Genomic DNA, 23,118 nt, shown 5'->3' on the forward strand with positions numbered 1-23,118 from the left:
AGTGAGCTGTATAGGAAACAAAAGGGTGACAATAAATATTTATTCAATTTGACATATGCATCAAGGTTTTCTAGTTGGCATTTGAAAGAAATCAAAAGCAGAACATACAAGGAATTATACAAGTTTATAATTCATCATGTTTAATCATTTGTACAATTTAATGAGGATTGTTTAGAAAATCTATCACTGGAAATACTGAATAAAAATGAAGTGGTGTTTTCCTCTCAACAGTTTTGGATGAAGGGTATACTAGGGTACACCAAAAGTAATGCTTCCTAGTTTGTTATGTTGAGTCATGATGTCACAGGAGAATGTTGGTGGTATGGCAGTAAAGATCAAACCTTCCCACCAATATTCTGCTTCATTTTGTTGTCACATGACAGATGGCAGCAGAGGCACAATCTGACAAGTTGGTGTCTGACATGAAAGTGCATGTGAAGCAAAGGTTTGTAATTGGAAGCCGCCATGCAGAAAAAAATGGTACCCACTGACGCTCATCAGTGCTTGCTGAACATTTATGGAGATCAGACAGTGGATGAGAGCACAATGAGGCAGTGGGTAATATGTTTCAGCAGTGGTCACAGTCGTTCACCTTCACTGCTGCAGATTTTTACAAGCACAACATGCATGTTCTTGTTCAGTGCTGGCAAAAATGCAAAGCTAATGGTGATGACTGTGTTGAAAAATATTTTAGCTGAGAATTTGCTCTATCAGTGTTATACTCTTTGTAGTACATGCTGTAGTTTGCATGGAAATAAGAGGCATTACTTTCAGAGCGACCTGTGTACAGGAGTAGAATAGAACTACATGTGATACTAGTCTGCTCTTAGCATACATTATGTGCATGAGGTTCCTACTGGCTATGGCTGCGACACAGACCTGCAGTCTCTCTCTCTCCAGCTTTGTGAAACCCCAAGTCATTCACATCTGGTTGAAGCTGACATAAGCAAAGATTCAGTGTGAATGTATAAAATAGAGAGCATGGAGCAGTAATTAAATTAATTTTCATTACCATATTTTGGAGTTAATAAGTCCATGAATGTTAGTGGTGAGGATGAGTTTCTTCTACTGTAGCCTGGACTAAGAGCACTTCAAGAACAGGTCTGAAATCACCAGGCTAGTCATTCCAGTGATCATGTTTACCTATTTGTTTCTCTGTATTACTGTTAAAATATGAAAAGTGAAACTTTGCATTGGATTATGTTAACAAAAATAAATAAATAAATAAATAAATGGTATCAAATGGTATCATGATCTCAACAAATTGTTTTTTTTTTCAGCATTTCTCAGTGGCGTTCAACAATATGCTCTATTCATGCTTTTAATGTTTAAATATAGATATATAATAATAAATAGAAGTTGACTTCAGAGGATGTACTATCTATTCATCTATTTATTCTGTTAGATTTTTCATCTTGGTTTCACTTCCTCAGTTTTGTTTGTTTGTTTGTTTGTTTGTTTGTTTAATTTTATTTTTCCTCCTATGTATCTACCTGTTCCAATATCCTCCTTTCTGCTTTTTTTCTATTTGGGTACATTTTCTTTACATCCATTGTTTTGGTGATATATAGCGTATAGAATGTATGAAGCACACAGAAAGCAGTAATTTTCTATATGTAACTGGCTTAATAAAAAAAATGTAACCAAGTGATGACAACAGCAAAGGATTTTAGCATAGCTAATGTCCATCAAGAGTTTCATAGAACTTGAAGCATTTTAAATGACATTCTCTGGCCTTCAGACACTTAAAAACTTAGGGAATGCTAAGTACCAAGACCATAGATTGAGAACTGTTGTAGAACATGGGATCATTGTAATTTCACTTTCTTTGTGAAATAAGATTTTAGGTATTTTCTGTTTTTCAGTTTTAGTCTGTAAGAGACAGAAAAAGGCATTGTACTGTGGGTATTGAATGTCAGTGAGTAATAGAGACTTTCAGATGACAAACACTGTTTATTAAAAAAAATAAAATAGCGCTGCTGTAGAAAGGAGTATTTTTTCAGCTTCTTCCAAAGCAGAATTCTCTAGAGCCTATATTATTTATAACCTAGGAGATGAGAAAGTCATCTTGAGTTAATTTGACTGAAGACATTTTTTTTTTCTAAAATGGAGTTTAATTTTTTTGTCAATTCATCAGCTTATTCTTAAAATTTATACATCTTTCCTACCCTGCAAACTTTTAACCTACACACCAATTAACTTTCAATCCATCTAAATATGAATATGACATTGATTCCTAAAATAAGATGAATTATAGGGAGAAGGGACAGCTCTTGTGTTAGATACACTGAACTTTGAGTTCACATCTGCTCTGTGGATTTAGGAAAATAACTTGAAAATAGGTTAATAAAAATGTGAAGTTTTACCTCTTCCTCATATTGTATATCAGCATAAAATGCTGAGAATGCACTTGGCCTGTATTCTAACAGGGTGAATCCTGTTTACTTTTAAGGCAATTCATATAAGGCAAAATCTCTCCAAATTCATATTAAATTCGTATTATATTAATTTTATTTTTGTGACCTCTGGATTCACATTTTTAAGAATATTACTTTTTTTTTTTTTTTTCTGACAGGAAGTGAAAATATGAATGCACTTATTTCAGCTTAATATTTTTTAATGTAGGAGGTGAAAGGGAAATATTAATCTCCATCTTTCTAGTAGCCTGTTTCCTAGCAAGGTTTATGGACTCCCTTGTAATTTATTTTAGAAATTGCTCCTATAGATAAAAATATTTTCCTATTTTCTTTGGCACCTGTATAGAAAGCAGCCGGTGAGGTATCACCCTCTTTCACAAAGAAGCTACCAATGGAGAACATTTTTAAAAGCAGATTTTCAGTCTGAAGAGGTTCGGGATCTGCTTCTAAGAGTTGTGTTGAAGATCTCTCCAAGAAGCACAAATTTTGGTAGTAAGTTTCAAGTTGATTTGTAGGGATCTCATCTCTCTTGAAAAACACAGAGACAAAACAGAAAAAATCTGGGGACTTCTCTACTTGTTTCTGTAATAGGTATTGCTTTCCCAATGCCACGCACTATTTTTTCAGCAAGGCTGAAGGGATTCTTTCAGTTAGAAAGTGTGGCCACCTGTTGGGGAAAAACACTGTAAAATAAAAGACATCAGAAGTAGCAACGTACAAAGTGGTAGTACCTTGAGTACAAGCTAAGTAGAAATGCAAACAATAAAAGTTCAAGTCCTTGTTTCAGCTTTTTGTGCATGCTCATTTTAGTGTATAGGTTTGCAATACTATGCTTTGTTCTCTCCCTGAATAAGTAGTTCCCTCTTCTGCTGACAGTTTTATCCTTGCCCAGTTATTGCTTTCAATCAGATAAAATTCATCCCTCATTTCTAACAGACTGGCTTATTCAAATCACAATTTGATCTTTACTAGGTAGAAATTGTGTTTAACAGAGGAACAGGTTGCACACTAAGGCAAAACAGGTAATCTAATGATTATAGTTATATTATTTGGCAGGAACATTTAAAAATAACAACAAAAATGTTTGAAGAAAGTATAAGTGAACCAAACATTGTAAGAATTTTCTAAAGTTTATTTGCCAAGTGGTTACATTTGTTCTACATTACTGGCTTTGTACCATCATTCTTACAACAAAGAACGGCTACTCTTGAAAAAGGATGCCAGCAATAGCCACAGCTAAATTAGAGCTGAGAACGTATGTTACCTGGAAGAGATTACGCTGTGCTCACACATGCTCACAGATCACACCATGAACATGCATCACTGGAGTAGGTGGCCAGACATCCCTGACACCAAGCAGGCTGTTCACCCCAGAGGAACCACGGCCAGCCTCCTGCCTGCCATTTGTAGGACAGAGTCCTCAGAGCTCAGTATTCAGTTAACTTCTTTATCATACAAATCTTAGAGCTGTGACTAAAATGGCAACAGCTGGTAATGTTTGTTAATTAATTACAGATAAACAGATAAGGTATGTACATTTACCTAAAGTTGGTTTTGCCATTGGAGGAGGATAGAGAATGGAACAGGATGTGATTAAATATAGATGTTTTGCTGGGAGGAAGGGGGGAGTTTACTGATGTCACCTGAGAGGAAATCAGCCTTTCTGAAAGCAGAGGAGCTTTAAATGGCACTGAAAATTGATCTGCTTTACCTAAGCTACTTTTTGGAAATAATCTGTATCTGTTTCCATGGGGCAAGTTTGATACTTGTGTTGGTGTTTCCCTGGAGCTGAGGCCAGGAGGCCATCAGTGTGTGCTGCCTGTAAGGGAGGTGCGGCAGAAGCTGGTGGTGCCACTCAGGGCGCGACCGTTACCAGGCCAGCGGGTAAACCGCCCCACTGGCACCATGGCGGATCCGCCACAGCCTGTCTACCAGGGAAGTTTCACAGACAGATTTCCCCACATCTTGGCTGTGAGTGAAACCTGCATGCTTTCTGTGCCTTACCAGGGTTATAATCTGGCCTTGAGGCTGAAGCAGAGGCAGCTGGTTGGGCCAGTGGACTCCTTTCACTGCAGTCCTGCCTCACCCCCTAAATAAAAAAACCTCTCTTTTTAACAGAGTGGGACAATTAGCCATCTTGTATGAGATGTTGGAGCGTTTGGCTTAGTTACACCTTGTTTTCTTTGGTTGTGTTGCTTAGGCTGGGAAGCTGTTTCCAGCTGGTGATACAGCTGCACATTGCCTCACTGAAGCTTTACCCAGGGTGAGTGTGCTTTTGAGATTCTCACTTTTAAGTTTCTGTATAATTTCATATTAGTGATTGTGCTTTCAGGCCCAAAATCTGTTATTTCTCCTACCTCATGCTGTTTGTTTTAAATAAAGAACATTTCAGTGAAACCATGGTCATATTTTTCTATAGCCATTGTTTAAAGGAATCACAGAAAATAGCTGATAGGAATGTAGAAGTTTCTAATTTCTTTTTTTTTTTTTTTTTCTGTCTGTATGTTTTACGAAATCCATCATACCCTCTTAAGGAGTATTAAAGAGGATTGTTTTACACCACAGTTTTTCTCTGTTGATACAATTACAGTGATTATTTTGAAGAGTTGTTATGACTTCTGATAGAAGACCTTCTCCTTCATCAAAGTTGCCCTGTTAGAGTTGTTTCCCATGCTCCCTTCCTGATCTCCCTGAAGAATTAAACTGCATCCCTTCACTGACAGCTCTCCCTTTAAATGAGTGCATAAAAAAGCCCAACAAAACAACAAGACAGTGGTTGAAGTAATTTCTGAAATTGCTTAATTGATGGGGGAATTGTTCTAGATTAGGTTAAACATTTCTTAAGTTGGTAAATGTAACATATGTAAGGAAGCTATTATCCACTTAAAGCCTAAGCCAGAAAGGTGAAGCTTAGATACTCTCTCCTGACTTCTGTTGGTGATTTGATTAAATTTAGACTGGGTTGTGTTGACCTTTTTTTCAGAGTATCAGCACCTGCAGCAATGCAGGTATGTATTATAGTCCTAAAACATCTTTCTATTTTGCTCTTACATCTGTGGAATCACACTGAATTGGCTTTTTGTTATTGTATTATGGAAATCTTCTGTAAAATCATTATTTTCTTTGCCTTGTATATAGCCTGTTACTCCAGCTATTGTAAAGAAGTTTCGCAATACGACAAATCCAGCTCCTGGTGCTAAAAGAATATTCTATGGCATAGCAGATGATCCTGATGTTGCAGCTCACTTGACACATGGCATAACATCAGGTTCTTCAGTTGCTGTAAGAATGTGACTTCTTTATTTTTGTTTGAGAATGAACTGCTTAAGAATGTGCTTAATAAATGCAACTGATTCCTTCATCATTGGAGATAAAGTCATAGCGGAGTGATTTCATTGAGCATTTCACTGCTGCTTGGATTATCTGAATTCTGAGTTCTGTTCATAGGATTTAGTTAGCTTGATTGAAATAGGGAAACAGTTGACTGACTTTTATCAAATAACTTTTTCAATGAGTAATGAATTATTCATTGCATTTCAACATTTAGCTATCTTCTCACAAATTTTGCTGCTTTCCTCTTCTAAATAAAGATGCAAAACTTGTTGAGTTCTTAGCAAGTGAACTATTACAGAGAATGTTCAGCAACTTTTTATGTATCCTTTCTTTCTTTTGAGTTGTAAATGATTTTGTTAGTTAGAAAGTGCTATTTTGGAAATGTCAATCTATTTTCCGTGTATTATTCAGAAATTATTTTTGTAAGATGTAATCAAAGAACTGAAGAGCTCTTGGTAATTTTATTCAAATTTCTGAATTTACTAAATTTGTTAGTAAATAACACTTGCTGTATGTCTTGTCAGCAGGACTTGTAAATAAACAGTTTTCAATTTAACAAATGAAGAAGCTTTGGCAAAACCTGATAGGCTTAGTCTCTAGGTTGGAAAATCTAAGACCTGATATTTGAAGATATTGAGTAGCACATTCATTAGGCATATCCAATATAATAGTAACAATAAAAAAAAATTAGATTTGTACTGTACCTCTGTACCTCCTCAGAAGTTTTACGTTGAATAGATTGACTTGTTTAGTCTGTACCATCTGTGGAAGACCATTTTACTTTGTATTATTAATTAAATGTTAACTGGAGGAAGAGTTGGAGGCACTGAGTTTTCTAAGCATAGATTTGGATCATTATATCTACTACTGCTTTTTTTTTTTTTTTTTTTTCCCCATCCAGTATATATTTATATAACATTTACCAAATATTTAATAATAAATCCTCTTCATGGTCCCCATTATTTTGATGGCCAATCTGAAAAATTGAATGTTTTGAGAAGATCAGTGTAGCCCATTTTGATATTTTTTGAACCTTTTTTAGTTTTTTGAGATTTTATTTTTCTCCTTGTGTTGACCTAAGCTTACAAACAATTTCTATTGACCCAAGCCTTCTGGGTAGACATTTTGTCCAACTTAGTGTTAAGCTTTGAGAAACCCTCCTAAAGTCCTTTCTGTTGATACTTCCTTTTGGATCGCAGTATTAGTCTATATCTTAAAATATGCACTGGCAAAACTGAGAGTAGGTGGTTAGTGGATAGACTTAACCACTAGATGACAGATGTCTTTCCTCATAAGCACTAGGAGACATTCAAAAGATGTTATAGCTATATCATTTTCATACTTCAGTTTTGTCATACTGTAATTTGTAATTTGACAATGGTTTCTAATATACATTAAGAGCAGAAAAACTGTGGTCTGAAATTTTATTTATCAACAAATGAAAAATCTTGTATAAAATTAAAAAATTCTGTCTTCGAGTCTGTGTTTTATTTTGCTGGAGATTTAGCATAGCACTGATTATTAATGACCTTATCTAACAATACAGTTCTGTATTACAACTTGTTAGAAGAAATTATGAGTCTAATAATCTAAAATGTCTTTAGAAGACTTAGTATCAATCTGCTGTTCTTGTGGATGTGAGGGGTTAGCCGTCCTGATGTGTGAATGATTAAAATTTGCTGTTTTTCTTGCCTCTTTTGTTGTTTGTGACATCTTTAGGCAGCTTCATTGATAAATCCGCTTCCTAAAACTAATTTTCAACAAAAATTACAAGACAGAAAAGAAGCGATCTACTTTAGTAATCGTGAAGCACCTTTGGGCAGGTCACATGATCAATCTGCTATGTTACCCGAGGGCTTGGATATAACCAATACCACATTTGGAACAAAAATTATCCAAGGTAGGAAAAAGTAATGCTAAAGCATACTTCTTATAAATACAAGATAGTATGCAATTTAATATTCAGCCGAAATTGTATGCTTCCAACAATTCTGGTTTAACAGAAAAGTCATTACAAAAGATATTGAAAGGCATAAAAATGTACTGATATTTTTCAGTTATGATAAACAAACAGACATCAGAGAACATTCTGTAAGTAGTAGGGCTTTTTGCTGTGTATAATATATTACCTTGACTTGTCAGTCTTTCCTCCATAGATGCGAGCAGATCACGTATGCGTTCACCATGTGGTCCCTTTGCAACAGTTATGTTCGTCTCAGTTTCTGTGATTCTTGCTCTATTGTCATATTATCATGTTACAAGATTCCTATTGATTTTATTGATTTTCTGCAAGTATGATTAAAAAATGTCTTATTTCCACAGTATTAGCATCTTCTTCAATAAATACTGTTTCAAATTTAAAAACAAGCCAACAATAAACCCATACATATGTTCCTTTCAGATACCTCAGCTGGGGAACTTATAAATCCTCCAAAAACTTTTGCAGAAGTAGATAAAGAAGCCAGAGAAGGACATGATTTGTATGTTGTGTCACACAACGATTATTATCCTGGTATGTTCACAATGATTATTCTGATCTGTTCAAAGGCTAGTAAGTAGCAACATAAGATGACCTAATATAAATTTGAATCTCATTGCGTCTTCAAAATATATCACACATGATTTTTGAGATGCAAGCAATTACGGTTTATTTGTTTATTAATATAATAGAATATAAATCATTTTAAAAGCAATGGTGAAAAAAAAAATCAGATATGCAACTGAAAGAAGAGTACTCATTTCTAGAATTGTAGGTTTGTTGTCAGTGTATTAGGCAGTATAAGAGCTTAATGAAGGTGCTGAACGACTGATTTTTGTTGGGAGCTATCTGAAAAACAAAGTATCTCCAAGAATGCAGAAACATCTAGATGCTCTGGTTGCTTAGTGACTTCAGCGTTATCTATGTGTGTTATCTATATCTGAGCAGTCTCAGGCTCAGAGGTGTGTATTGTGAGCCCAGTCTGTCCCATTACTTTTTCTTCTGGTTGCTCTGTTTCATGAGGATACAAAATTTCAGGTCATGCAGTCTTCTGATAGGAGTTCAGTATCAAGCTCTAGTTACTACAAAGAATTTTACTGTGCTGTCTGGCACTCTGAAATGCAAATTCCTCAGCCTGCCGCATACTGCCTGTGTGTCTGTCCCACAGTCTTGGTTTATAGTCTTTCAGTGGGCTGTACCTACACTGCTTCAGACTTCAGGGGCTATATTTATTTGAAGTGGTCCTTAGTAGTTATCGTTTATCTCGTAGGTCTACACAGGAACACTGAAAAAATACGCAGCACATACATTTGTTATGCAACCACTTCTGTTTTTCCCATGTCCATCTTTTCCACTTACACTGTGAAACCTACTGTTATTGATCTATAAAATTGGCTTTACAATAAAATTGACCATTGTGCTAGTACCAACAATTTAGTAGGTGTTGGCCCAGAATGTAAGAAATCGTGAAATAGATATTTCAGTTGTAATAATGAATAATTCAATACGGAGATTGTTTTTGGAGAAGTGAAACTACAGTAACCTGGTCTCTCACTGAGAAATTCTGCTCTTGCAGAATATGGCACTATTGCTATAAATTGGCCAAACATGTAATTTTATTTCTTCTCCTCCCCAGTTTTATCAGGTGTTTTAGAGGAATTTTCTTTTTCTGTCTCCTTTATAACTTCTATCCACAAGACCATGGAGAAGTCAAGACAAGAGCAGACAAACTAAGCAGCAGAAACACAAACTGTCTTTATATATAAGGGAAAAAAAATCAACAATGTGCTCCAGTTTTAAACAAAACATAAATGTTCCATGCAACAATACAGCCGGAGGAAGCCTTTATTAGTAAGCATGCATGGATACTTTTTTTTTTTTTTTTTTTTGAAAGTTTAAATTACAATTCTTTTAAAAAAGGGATTGAAAATGCAGAAAAAAAAAAATCAGTCCCTCTGGGTAGCATCCCTTCTCGCTAGTGTGTCAACTGCACCACTCAGCTTGGTGTTGTATGCAAACTTGCTGAGGGTGCACTTCATCCTACTCCATGTCATCTACAAAGTTGTTCAATAACTCCACTCCCAACACTGATCCCCAAGGAATGCCATCATCACTGATCTCCACTTGGATGAGCGGCACTTGTGAAATGCCATTCTTCTTCTGTGATGGGTTACAGATGCTTGTTGCTCAGTTACACAGAATACTGAAGTGATGTTCTTGTACATAAAGCAGGATTAACAGATTCATAAACATGTAGGGCAATATCTTTTTTTCCCAGACTTTACTGTATAATTCCTACTAATTCAATATAGGAAGTATCTATCTGAAAGTGCAGCAAGTCAAAATATTTTTTTGCTTAATTGTTAATAAATAACACATTGAATGATATTTGTTGCTGCTTACATACTGAATTAAAAAGTGGTTTTGTTTGTATGATTAAGCAATCTATTTTTTCATTAATTCTGTTGGGATTTTCTTTTGTCTTTATTCAGACATAAAAAGCATTTTGGACATCCAGCTATTTTGTAACTCAAGTAGTTTTTGTGGCTTTTTTGTTGCCTTTTGTCTTCCTTTTGACAATGAGATTAATCTTAAATACTTAAGTATTGTGTGAATTACACAAATTTATTGTCTTTTATTGAAAATAATAATTAGGAATTTAGTTTTTTTCTTTATTATTTTACTTTTTTTCTTTATTATTTTATCTTATGAATGAATATACTTTTTTTTTTTTTTTTTTTTTGTATATTTCTCCTGCTGAAGTGTTTTAAACAAGTTGAAACACTTAATATTTTTTTTTTTTCTTTATTAGGGGAAGCAATAAATAGGAAGTATGACTCACCGAACTTCAACAAGTCTTATGTGTATGGAATAGAAACCCCTCACTTTGAAGATGGACGAAATGTATCCAAATCCTTAAATTGGCTCTACGATTGGCAATTGTAAGTTACAATGAGTTAAGTAGTAAATTAGCAGTATGAGTTTTAAAACAGATTCTTCATATTGAATATAATTCTATATCTTTTATATCTTTATATCTTTCATATCTTGCTATCTTATCCTTCATTTTGTTAGATTTATTGAACTGAATGGTAAATGCAAGGACTAATTTTCAGAATAATTTATTCAAATCCTTTCCGCTATATTATGAAAGCATAGATCTTGGCATTTCCTTTGTGTTACATAAAGATGTCTTTTATTTTTGAAATATAAGAATTTTCAGTTACTAAATTTTATTTCCCTTGCAAAAAGTTGCTATTTCCTTTTAGTATATGTGTTTTTTAATATTGAGTGGATGTAGAATATTGTTAAGCAATTGTTTGTGAGTTCTCTCAACATTCATAGGAAAAGAGCAGCAAAAATTGTATCCAAAAGACTTGATGACTTCAAGGAAAAATTTCAGCCTCAGATTGGAAAAGTCCTTGATCCGTAAGTAAGCAAGGATACCTTCCAAGAAAAAAAATTTATACACACTTTCCAAGCCACCAGTTTCTTTTTCTGTCTTAGATAAGCAATATAAATTTGTGTTCTAAGTTTCTACTGTAGTGCTTAATTTCAAGGGACTCTGCCTGCCCTCGTTGTGAAAGTTAGAAATGGAGGCTGTGTTGTGGCTATATCATGAAGTGTTTATTTATTTAGCCTTTTGCTTTTAGGAAGATTTGAAAGAACTGAAATGTCTCATGTATTGTTTGGGAACAACCATTTTTCTTACTCTGACATTGGATTTGTTGATCTGTATTCAGTTGGATGTGAAACTGTAATATTATCTAGCAGCATGTACTTAATCATATTGTTACAGTGCTTCATGAACCTCGGGTGATTTCCAACAACTGTTTTAGTTCTCAAAACAGTGCTTATGGTGAACTATGGTAGTCTTATGGCATGGCATGGTCAGGATCCAGCTGTGCTACTAAACTGGTGTTGCTGAATGCAAAGATTGTCTTTGCAGATGCTTAATATTTCTTTACAACTCTCTGGGGACCCAGAACATTATTGACTTTGGTACCAAATTTAATTTTGCATTCAAAATCACAGGCTCAAAGTGATTCTGATGGGTTATGCTGATAGTTCCTATTGGGAGTGAGCATGTTTCCCTTTCTGTAGGGAGAGCCGGTTTATCTTCTATCTTTTTCTATCCGTACTGTGAATGAGACTTAAATTGTGAGCAGTATGAGGCAGTGTGATCAGTCAGGGAATACGGGTTGCTGTACAAGCTCAAATCCAGCATTAATACTACAGGAAAGGTATAACCTAACAACATTTAATCATATTTGTATTATGAATAGAAGAAAAATGCACCATAGTATTTCAATCACCATGCTTCCATCTCTGTAGTTATGTGTTTTTTGTTTGTTGTTGTTGTTTTCAACAACAAGCAAGCACTGCTTCTCTTTTCAATTTTGACAGAGACTTCTAATTCATGTAACAAAATTTTAATTATTAGACATGAAGACAAAATGGACATTACATCTTCTTCAAATGAAGAAATAAGTTCTTAGAGTCATCAACATCATCTTAATTTTCAATTAAAAACATCGGGTCAGGTTTTCTAGATGGATATTTGCTTGGTTGCTATACTTTGTAGAAAACATTACATGTGAAAAAGCAGATGTAAATAAATCTTTCTATTGTTGTCAGAAGTAGTTTATTATGGTGACATTTTTTCAGATGGAGATCTGGTTTGTCATAAACATTAGTAATATCTGTCAGGTATGCTATAAAGCATTTCTCACTCTTTAATTTCTATTTTTATAGAAAAACAGTTTAACATTGAGATGCTTTTTCCTATTACCTTTTTGAACACACGTAATTATTAATGTTTACATTTAGTTCTGTTTAACAGTCAATTTTCTAAATGTCTATAGCAGGATGCTTTTCTGCAATTATAACTTCAAAGCAGTGTACTAATGAAAAAAATCCAAGTTAACTATGTATATAATTCCTAGTTATATAACAGGTGAGCATGCTTCTTTAATGACAGCTTACGGTTTATTTTAGCCACTAATAAACTATTTGACTAATAACAAAGAAATGTGCATATTGACAGCATAGCAGAAACAATGAATGTTCCTGCAGACCATACCTTTGGAATGTTACTCCGTCCAGATGAATATGGTAAGTGTTACAGTGGCAGAATAAGATCTTAACTTGTTGATGAAACTATGCTGAAGTAATATAGTATATAATTTTGGAGGGGCAATTTGAGAAGAAATGAAGTAACTTTTTATTTTTTATTTTTTTATTAGTTAATATTTTTTTAAGCTTTTGTTTGTGAGGCAGGAGGAGGAGAGTGTGAGAAACTCAAATTGACATCTAAGTGATAAACAAAAAATGGATATTTGCATCAATTATGTGTCTTTCCTCACAATGATTTTTCCAGTACATTTTCACAAGAGTGAAAATAACAAACAATAATTGAGGAAAAATAGGCATGTATAGACATTGATAGAGAGACAGAAAATGGAATGAGGGAAAAAAAAGATTAATTTTCACTGCGGCAAAATTTTGAAAGCTGCTGAACTTAACAGTTGTTAGAATTTCTGATATTTTGGTATAATTATTAATGACTTGAAAACTGCAGCAAAGGAAATACAAATAATTAGGCAACAAAAATTAAGTAGTTCAAATTTATTTAAGTCATTATTTATTTATTTAAGTTAAGACCAGAGTACTTATTTTAAATTCTGCATTAGCCTGTGTACCTGCTTTACTCTGTTGGGTACTAAGTAAAATGTTATATGCACAGGTATGCTTGCCTTATAAGGAACGTCAGAAGGAACAAACAAAAGAAAGCAGAATGACAGCAAAAATTAATTTTTAACATATAGAAAATAGTGCATATACATTCCTGTTTGAATGGGGTTAGGTGGACTACACTTATTTGTTAACTGGACTCTGAACTTCTTCCACTCCATATTGCCTTCAGTGTTTTAATGGGGACTTGGATGAAAATTGTAGATCAGTGTGTCAGAGTGTTTGAAAATGCTAACGGTGTTAAGATACATAGAAAATTGGAAGAATTACACAAGAATAGTGCCAAGAACAGTCTTGTATTTTAGAAATCAGTGATATTGAAGCCCTTGAAGATATTACATTGAATTTTCTACTGGTTCTTGTGATTATCCTGAAACATGACAAGCTGGTAGTGATGTATTAACAATGTATGTTATTTTGTTCTCAACTATTTGGATATTAATAATTCCTACTATATTAAGCTATAAAGATGTTTCAAAATATTCAGTATTAACTGCATGTCAGTAGTGAAATCGTGTGGACCATTTGATCTTTTAATGAGATGGCCTTATCAGATATTCTGCACTGATTAAAATCAGCATCTTGAAATTAAAATTCTTCTACTCTAGACTCTAAGTCATTTTTTAAAATGTCTATTTTCTATATATGTGTAACTAATTAAGGAAGTGTTTACTTTTATAGGCGTTGGAGATCTTCTTCACTGTAGGGTTCCAAGTGAGTTCCTCCGTGGCAAAGACAGAGAGAGAGCTGTCTTAGCTGCAGTTAGGCAATGTTTGAAGAAAGCTAACTATGAAAATTTTGACATGTTACTAGAAGCATTCAGGCATTATGATAAGGTTAGTGTTTTGGAAAAAATAAAGTAAGTGCATTGTGTGTCATTAGTACTTCTGCGTTACAGAGGTGCAAACATGAATAATAATAATAATAACAAAGCAAATATAAAAGAAGAATATGAAGACAAGATAGCTTAGTTACAGAATGTTTAACGTAGTGTGACATGCTACCGGACTAAATAATTAATAAATGTAAATCTATGTTAAAAGTTGTGTTGTAACAGACACAGAGCATGTATTTCATTTTGTTGTTGTTGTTATGTATGCATCCTTTTGTATCTTTTTGCTTTTATGACTTTTTTTTTTCTTCTTACTTCTCGTCCTCTGAGATTACAGGAGATTGCAGAGAATACCTTTGTTAATCATACACATTTCTATTATCAGCCAAAATCTGCACCCCTACTGTTGCATTTAAAAACCCAAACAAACAACTATATAAAAGCCAATCAAAAAGAAACAACCTAACAACCCAGACCTAAAAACCAAATGAAAACTTCTGGAAAGTTATAGTTGCTGTACTGGCCCTATGCTTAACATGAAATCATAGGCACTGTCTGGCAGATCACTATACAGGCTGGATCATATACTACAGTTGGATCTCCTAAAGAAAACAGTCTTCTAAAAACTAGCTTCTCAAATTGCCACTTATCAAAATAGATACTACAACAATCTTACCCAGTAGTATTTGGAGATTCCAAGATAAAGGCAAACAAGGGAGAAAAGTAAGAAAGAACAACCTTGCCAATTTTTTTTTCTCCTCAAAATTTATTTTTATATCATCTCAGAAGAAAAATGATTGAAGGAATTTTATTCATATTTTCTTCCAAACTGTAATTCTTTACTGCATTGCCAAGCACCAGAATTTCAAATCTCTCTTTTTTTTTTTTCCTGTGGATAAAAAATATTATTTCTATTTCATACATAACATTAATGATAGTGTATGCAAAATGTGTGATGCCTGACTTTCAAAGGAAATCTTGGTTTTCCTTTAAAATTTGTGATTAGATTGCTATTTTGTCATAGTAGCTTATTTTACTGACTTTTAATCTGAAGTCACTGAAGTATTATTTGGGTAAAAAATTATTCATTATTACTCTTGCATTCAGATTCCAAATTTCTAATTTACTTGTGGATTTTTTTGTGTGTGTTCTTTTGAAATGGTGTGGCTATATATATACATGTATGTACACACATATGTTAGAGTATTTTTATAACAGTTGTTATAACAACTATTTTATTTATAATAGAATGGTGATGGGATGATAGACAAAAACGACCTGAGGAAGTCCTGTTTTCAACTTAATCTGAATCTAGACAGTGAGCTCTTGGATTCCTTATTTGACTATTGTGATGTGGATAAAGACGGTCTCATTAACTATCAGGAATTTGCAAACTTTCTGAATTGGAAAGACAAAATGGCTGTAGAAGAATTTGAAGAAAAAGTAATCACGAAAGGTAGGTGAATTAATACTGAGAGATTATGTAGTTGAGCTTGTTACTATGACAGCAAAAATCTTTCTGAAGTAGACTAGGTTCCATTAGAAGAGCAGGATTTACAGAGTGCATATAGCCCTTTCATGCCAAACAGTGTTGGCCAGTGATAGCAGAGAGACATATACAAATTACAGAAACCTGGAGTTGTTTTCATAAAATCATAGAATAGTTTAGGTCAGAAGGAACCTTTAAGATCATCTAGTTCCAAACACCCTGCTATAGGCAGGGTGTCCCTCTAGACCAGGTTGCTCAAAGGCCCAACCAGCCTGGCCTTAAATCCTTCCAGGGAGGGGCATCCACAACCTCACTGGGCAACCAGTTCTGGTGTCTCACCATCCTCACAGTAAAGAATTTCATCCTAATATCTGGTCTAAATTTACTCTCTCCCAGTTTAAAACTATTTCCCCTCATTCTATTGCTACCTGCCCTTATAAAATGTTCCTCCCCAGCTTTCCTGCAGGCCCCCTTCAGATACAGGAAGGCTGCTATAAGGTCTCCTCAGAGCCTTCTCTTCTCCACACTGAAGAGCCCCAGCTCTCTCAGCCTGTCCTCATAGGGGAGGTGCTCCAGCTCTCTGATCATCTTTGTGGCCCTCCACTGGACCTACTCCCAACAACTCCATATCCTTCTTGTGTTGGGGGCCCAGAACTGCAGTTAGTACTGGAGGTGGGGTCTTGTGAGAGCAGAGTAGAGGGGCAGAATCTCCTTCCTCGACCTGCTGGTCACACTTCTCTTGATGCAGCCCAGGAAATGATTCGCCTTCTGGGCTGCAGGTGCATATTGCCAGCTCCTGTTGTCTCTCTTATCAGTTGACACTCTCAAATCATTTTCCTCAGGGCTATTCTCAAGCCATTCTCCACCTAGCCTGTATCTGTGCTTGGGATTGCCCCAACCCAGATGCAGGACATTGCACTTGGCCTTGCTGAACTTCATAAGGCTGGGCCCATCTCTCTAAGCCTGCCCAGGATAGCATCCTTTCTCTCTAGTGTGTCAGCTGCACCACTCAGCTTGGAGTTGTCTGCAAACTTGCTGAGGGTGCACTTGATCCCACTGTCCATGTCATCTACAAAGTTGTTCAATAACTCCAGTCCCAACAGTGATCCCTGAGGAATGCCACTCATCACTCATAACCACTTGAGCCATTGATCACAACTCTCTGAGTGTGACCATCCAGCCAATTCCTTAACCTTCAAGTGGTCCATCCATTAAATCCATTTTTCTCCAACAAGGATGTCATGCAGGACAGTGTCAAATGCTTTGTACAAGTCCAGGTAGATGTCATCGGTTGTTCTTCCTTGTAACTCCATCATAAAAGGCCACCAAGCTTATCAGGCAGGTCTTACCCTTAGTGAAGCCACCAATCACCTCATCTTTATTTTCCATTTGCCTTAGTAGGGCCTTCAGGAGGATCTGCTCCATGATCTTGCCAGGCACAGAGGTAAGACCTATGGCCTGTAGTTCCCTGGATCTTCTTTTTTTCCCTTTATGTTTCCTTTTTTCAATCAGTGGGAACTTCACCAGGCTACCATGACCTTTCAAATATGGTGGACAGCTGCTTGGCAATTTCATCCACCAGTTCCCTTGGAACTTGGGGATGGTTCCCATCAGGTCTGATGGATTTGTGAATCTTCAGATTTTGTGTTTAGAGATTGTCTCATAAATCAGGAGGAAGTAAAAATTTCCTAGAATCATTATAAAGTATATGAATTGTTTATCTTATGTTATCTACTTTATACATTCCGAGAAGTTCAAGCAACTTTTAAAAATCTCTTATAACATGCTGATAATAAATCCTGGCTATTCTGTAACTTCACTTTAACAGGGAAAAAACTAGATGTTCCTCCTCAGTCTGACACAAAGACAGATGATGAGCCACTGTTGAAGCAAGAAGATCTTGTATTAAAAGAAGCAGGAAGCTCAGGAAAGACACCAAAAACGCTTACAAGACCAACAGACAGTGTATTTGCAGACTATCAAACAACTTCTTCCCAGTATAATGCTGTTGTAGGTGGTCTTCCAACAAACTGTAAGTTCAGTGGACTGTATGTCACATTTCTAAGCGTTAAGAAAAAAATCAGGAGTAAGTTTGAAAACTATTGCTGCAGATAGTGCTAATGTTCAATAGTGAATTAATATATCTAATCTAGATTTGTTTAGGATTGTGGCTTGGAATTTATCAGTTTGAATATTTAGCATAGATAATCTGTAGAAAATTTGAAATTTGGTCTAGATGTACAAAACATTTGACGCTGTTCCACACAACATCCTTGACAATTAGGTCAATTGCTCAAAGTCCAGGTGGAGACCAGTGACTGCTTGTCTATCTTTGGAGGGTGGTATTGGGACTGACATTTTTTAACATCTTTGTCAGTTACATGGACAGTAGGGTTGAGTACACTCTCAGCAAGTTTGCAGCCAGCACCAAACTGCATGGTGTAGTTGCATGCTGGAGAGAAGGGATGCCATCTAGAGGGACCTTGACAGGCTTGAGAAGTGAGCACATATGAATCTCATGTACTTAAACAAGGCCAAGCGTAGCATCTTGCACCTGAGTCAGGGCAATTCTGAGTGCAAATATAGACTGGATGATTAATAGAATGAGAATAGCCCTGAGAGAAAGGACTTGAGAGTGTCAGTGTATGAAAAACTGAATGTGAGCCATCAATGTACACTTGCAGCCCGGAAAAATCACCGTATCCTGGGCTGCATCAAAAGAAGAGTGACCATCAGACCTAGGGAGCAAATTCATCCCCTCTCGTCTCATGAGTTCATACCTGGAGCATTGTATTCAGCTCTGGAGATTCCTGCATAAGAAAGACACAAAACTGTTAGATCTATTTCTAGCACCAGTGAGGATGATCAGAGGACCTGAAGATATTTTCTATGAAGATAGGCTAAGAGATTTGGCAGAGAAAGCTCTGGGGAAACTTTATAGTTGCTTTCCAGCATTAAAAAGGGGCCTAGAGGAAAGCTGGGGAGAGTCTTTATCAGAGAATTAGTAGTGGGACAATGACTAATACTTTTAAACTAAAAGAGGGTAGATTTAGATTAGACGTTAGGAAGAAATTATTCACTGTGAGTGTGGCAGGACTCTGGAACAGACTGCCCAGAGAAGCTGTGTATGTCCCATTCTTGTAAGTGTTCAAAGCTGGGCTGGCTAGGGCTTTGGGCATCCTGGTCTAGAGGAAGGCATACCTATCCATGACAGTGGAGTTAGAACTAGGTGATCTTTAAGGTTCTTTTCAACTCAAATCATTTTATGTTTTTGAGAAATTAAGGTTGTAATTATAGGAAGACAAGATCATCTTAGAATCATCTAAAAATGTTTTTAGAAGAAAGTGCTCAGAAGTTACTAAAATATTTCCCATTTTCATGTGTCATTAGATAGCTGGAAGTAAGAATTTGGAAGTAAGAATTTTACAAATAGTAAACATGAGGGGGAAAATTATATAAACTCTTGAAGCTATATGAGACAAAGGATCAAAATTGCTCTAATTCAATGCAAAATATTTTATTCTCCCTAGGAGTATCTTTACATACTTTTCCATATTACCATTGATTTTTTTTTTCCACAGATTATCCAGTATGTGGCGTTCCAACTATTCGTTCAGATATTCCAGCTCCTCGAATTCGCCGCATTAGTGACAGAACTAATTATGGTGATGAGGCCAATGCTTATGCATTATTGTTCCCTTCTGTCTTCAGTCAAAAGGGAGTGTATGAAGGAGACTTCTTTAAATCAAGACCAAAGGCAGAGGTACAGTACATTTTTTCCAGAACTTTCTTTCTAGATAAATGCAATTGCCTTGACCCATGGGGAAGCAGAAAGTTGTATAGGTTGTAAAATTCATTATTTTGACATTACCATTCTTTAATATCCATTCAGACATCTGAAAAATATATGCTCTTCACATTCAAAGTTATCCATAAGATGGTAAATACTTACTGAAGTTGTATCTCAATGAAATGCGAAATATAAGGAAGTATGTCAGGTTCTTGCTGCTCACATGCTCAAATGCGGTGTTGAATAATGCTTGGTAGATAATTTAGGGCTTCAGAGTCTGTCTTTCAGCATTTCTGTAATGTGAGAAGAGCAGAGGAGGAACAACCTCATGCATCAGGTTAGGGGCTGACCTAAAGTAAAGGAGCTCTGTGGAGAAGGACCTGGGTGTCCTGGTAGACAGTGGGTTGGTGATGAGCTACTGGTGTGCCCTTGTGGATCAGAAACACAATGGTATCTTGATGTGTGTTAGAAAGAGCTTGGCCAGCACGTCAAGGGAGGTGATCCTCCTCCTCTACTCTGCCTTGGTGAGGCCACATAGAATTATAGAATCATCTGAGTTGGAAGGGACCTTTAAAAGTCATTTAGTCCAACTCCCCTACAATGAAGAGGGACTTCTACAGCAAGATCCAGTTGCTCAGAGCCCTGCCCAGCCTGACCTTGAATGTCTTAAGGATGGGACATCCACCACCTTTCTGGACACCCTACTGCAGTGCTTCACTACACTTATCATAGAAAAACTTTTGTATATCCAATCTAAATATCCACTCTTATAGTATGAAACCATTTCCCCTTGTCTGACCACAATAGAGCCTCCTAAAGAGTCTGTATCCTTCTTTCTTAAAGCCCCCTTTTTGATACCGAAAGGCTGCTATGATGTCTCCCCAGAGCCTTCTCTTCTTCAGGCTGAAGAGCCCCAGCTCTCTCAGCCTCTCTTCACAGGGGAGGTGTTCCATCTCTTGGATCTGGAGTACTGCATCCAGTTCTGGGTTCTCCAGTTTAAGAAAGACTACTGGAGAGAGTCCAGTGAAGGGCCATGAAATGTTTAGGGGTGTGGAGCAGCTTGCTTATGAGGAAAGGCTGAGAGACTTGGGCCAGTTCAACCTGGGGAAGAGAAGACAGAGGGAATTTTATTAATACTTGTAAATAACTGAAGGGTGGGTGGCAAGAGGCTGGGACTAAGTTTTTTTTCAGTGGTCTCTAGTGATGGGACAAGGATCAACAGGCACAAACTGGAACACAGGAAATTCCATGTGAACATGAGGAAAAATGTCTTTACTTTGAGTGTGGCAGAGCACTGTAACAAGCTTGTGGAGTCTCCTCTGGAGATACTCAAAACCTGCCTTCACACTTGCCTGTGCTGCTTACTCTAGTGAATGTGTTTTAGCAGAGCAGTTGAACAAGATGATCTCTAGAGGTCCTTTCTAACCCCTATGATCCAGTGATTCTGTAATTCAGAACAGATGTGAAATTTCCATCTTTGGATGTATTCAAATTCTGAGCCACATCCTAAGGAACATGGTTTATGGTGAATTTAGCTCTGCTTTGATTGTATGATTAGATGGATTATCTCCAGAGATCTCTTCCATGTAAATTAGTAGTAGATAGAATTATATAAAAATAAATATATAAATAGGGTTTTTGTTGTTGTTTTGTTTTCCTAGAGAAAGAATTTTACAGATGTGTAAAACTAGTTTCTATCACACAGGAATTTTCAGTAAATATTTTAGCCAGATTGTCTTTCTTTGAACTGCCAGGTTTTGCTAATAGCAATTTACAAGCATTTTTCAGCTGATATCTTTGGGGGCTGCTACCACTCTTGTTTTGCAACCCTAAGTTTATCCAGCATAAATGCTAAAACAGTGTTGCCCCTTGCTTGATGTTGCTTATGGTTTTTCTATTTTATTTCTCAGCATTTTCTAATGAAAAAGAGATCACTTCATTATTGAAATATGATTTATGAGTCAACGATAGGAAAATATGAAATTTTAATCTGAAATGGAAAAAGAAACATTAACTAACTGTCCATCTCTCCTAGTCATTTTATTAGATAAATATCCAGTCATATGAAAGTACATCTGGAACTTGTGTATATATTTTGCAGAAAAAGGTGTTGCTAATTAGTGGTGGGGATGTAAAAGATATAGTGTCATGTTCCATGAATATCCTTAAAATAGTTTGTCAGAATGTCATATACATGAGAATTTATCATTTTGTAACGTAGGTCTCAAGCAGGAAATCCACGTGTGCAGAGTATAGCTAACAGTAAATAGAATTTGTGCTTCATTGAGAAATCCATTATACCTGTCAAGCACCAGATAGATCTCTGAAGTTATAATGTGGCCTGAGATGTCATCCTCCATCGTAGACTATACAGGTTATACGGAGTACAGAACAGAACTATCTCTGAGTGCATTAAATCATCCAATACTCATGAAATAGATTGCTTCAGTGTTGGTGATGTTCTTTTGATTTATATTGGCATGGATCATTAATATCTTGAAACATTTAGTAGCTAACTAAATTATTACATGAAAACCTAGAGTTGTGTCATAATATCAGTTTGTGAATAGGCCTCTACTAATTAATGACAATTTTGACTTTGAAACAGTTTTGTAACGTGATGCTTCCTGTTACAAAAGAACAAAGCGTTTCTAAACCTGCTGTTTTCTTCAGTAGAATTTAATAGTCTGTAAAAAAGAATTTAATTTACTTGGCTGAATTATAGCATGTAATTGATATTCAATATGATCATGTTGATAGTCGGTAAGAGCCAGATTAAACCATGTGTGCATTTGATAATGTATGGTTTAGTCAGTGATTTTTTTATGGCTGCTGATGAGTCAGGACACAATTGTATTTTAATAAGTTAGAATTGATAAAGAAAGTTATGAGAACTTCTAGTTATTTATCCTCCGCAGAGTACTATTTGTATTTGATTTTTCAACATTAAAGTTATTTAAACTTTATTAAAACAGTTTTGTATACCACTGTTTTCATCAATATAGGATTCCATTTCACTGAAGTGGGAACTTCATGGGTTAATGATCCAGGATGTGGATTGCTAATGTATGTGCAAACTAGACTTTACAGTTTAAAGAAATTGCCAATTAGAATTACTTGAGTTATATTGTTTTGTAGGTAGCACAAATTCTTCACAACATTGGTGTGAACATTTCAGAAGAAAGATTTGAAGACATATGGAAACAAGCCTGTATGAAACAACAAACAGAAGAGGTTTGTGTAGAAAGTATCAGAAATATACTGGATGAGATGCACGCATCACACACAAAAGATAGTTACTAAATCCAGTCTTTGAGCTCTGCATTTATTTAAATTGACATCAGTCATAAATCTGGTGCTTAATGCAATAAATATATTTTTTGAAAGATGTGCTTTTGTAACTGCAATTCACTGTTTCTGGTCTTTCTGCATAGTGCTTTCACCACGGGTCTATATGATTCTTTCTGCCATCATTATGGGTAGTATCCATGGGAAGACAAAAGGCTGCAGCGCTCTTACATTATT

General features: G+C 35.7%; 1 protein-coding gene across 2 annotated transcripts; it reads left to right on the forward strand.

The window, feature by feature from the left end:
* The first annotated feature begins 3,405 nt into the window (after positions 1-3,405).
* Positions 3,406-22,983, forward strand: EFHB (EF-hand domain family member B). 2 transcript variants are annotated; one of them, XM_031590209.2, is made up of 13 exons: positions 3,407-4,388; positions 4,618-4,680; positions 5,556-5,699; positions 7,470-7,650; positions 8,152-8,262; positions 10,541-10,670; positions 11,074-11,157; positions 12,776-12,843; positions 14,164-14,318; positions 15,563-15,770; positions 17,632-17,835; positions 19,385-19,566; positions 22,732-22,983. In XM_031590209.2, the coding sequence occupies exons 1-13, from the start codon at positions 4,323-4,325 to the stop codon at positions 22,894-22,896; spliced, it is 1,761 nt and encodes a 586-aa protein (XP_031446069.2). In that variant the 5' UTR covers positions 3,407-4,322; the 3' UTR covers positions 22,897-22,983. The 2 variants fall into 2 exon arrangements, with proteins under 2 accessions (XP_089998707.1, XP_031446069.2); XM_090142581.1 differs by lacking the exon at positions 5,556-5,699 and having other exon boundaries at positions 3,406-4,388.
* The last annotated feature ends 135 nt before the right edge of the window (positions 22,984-23,118 follow it).

Source organism: Phasianus colchicus, chromosome 6, assembly GCF_987193195.1.
Source record: "Phasianus colchicus chromosome 6, bPhaCol1.hap1.1, whole genome shotgun sequence".
Classification (NCBI taxonomy): Eukaryota; Metazoa; Chordata; class Aves; order Galliformes; family Phasianidae; genus Phasianus; species Phasianus colchicus.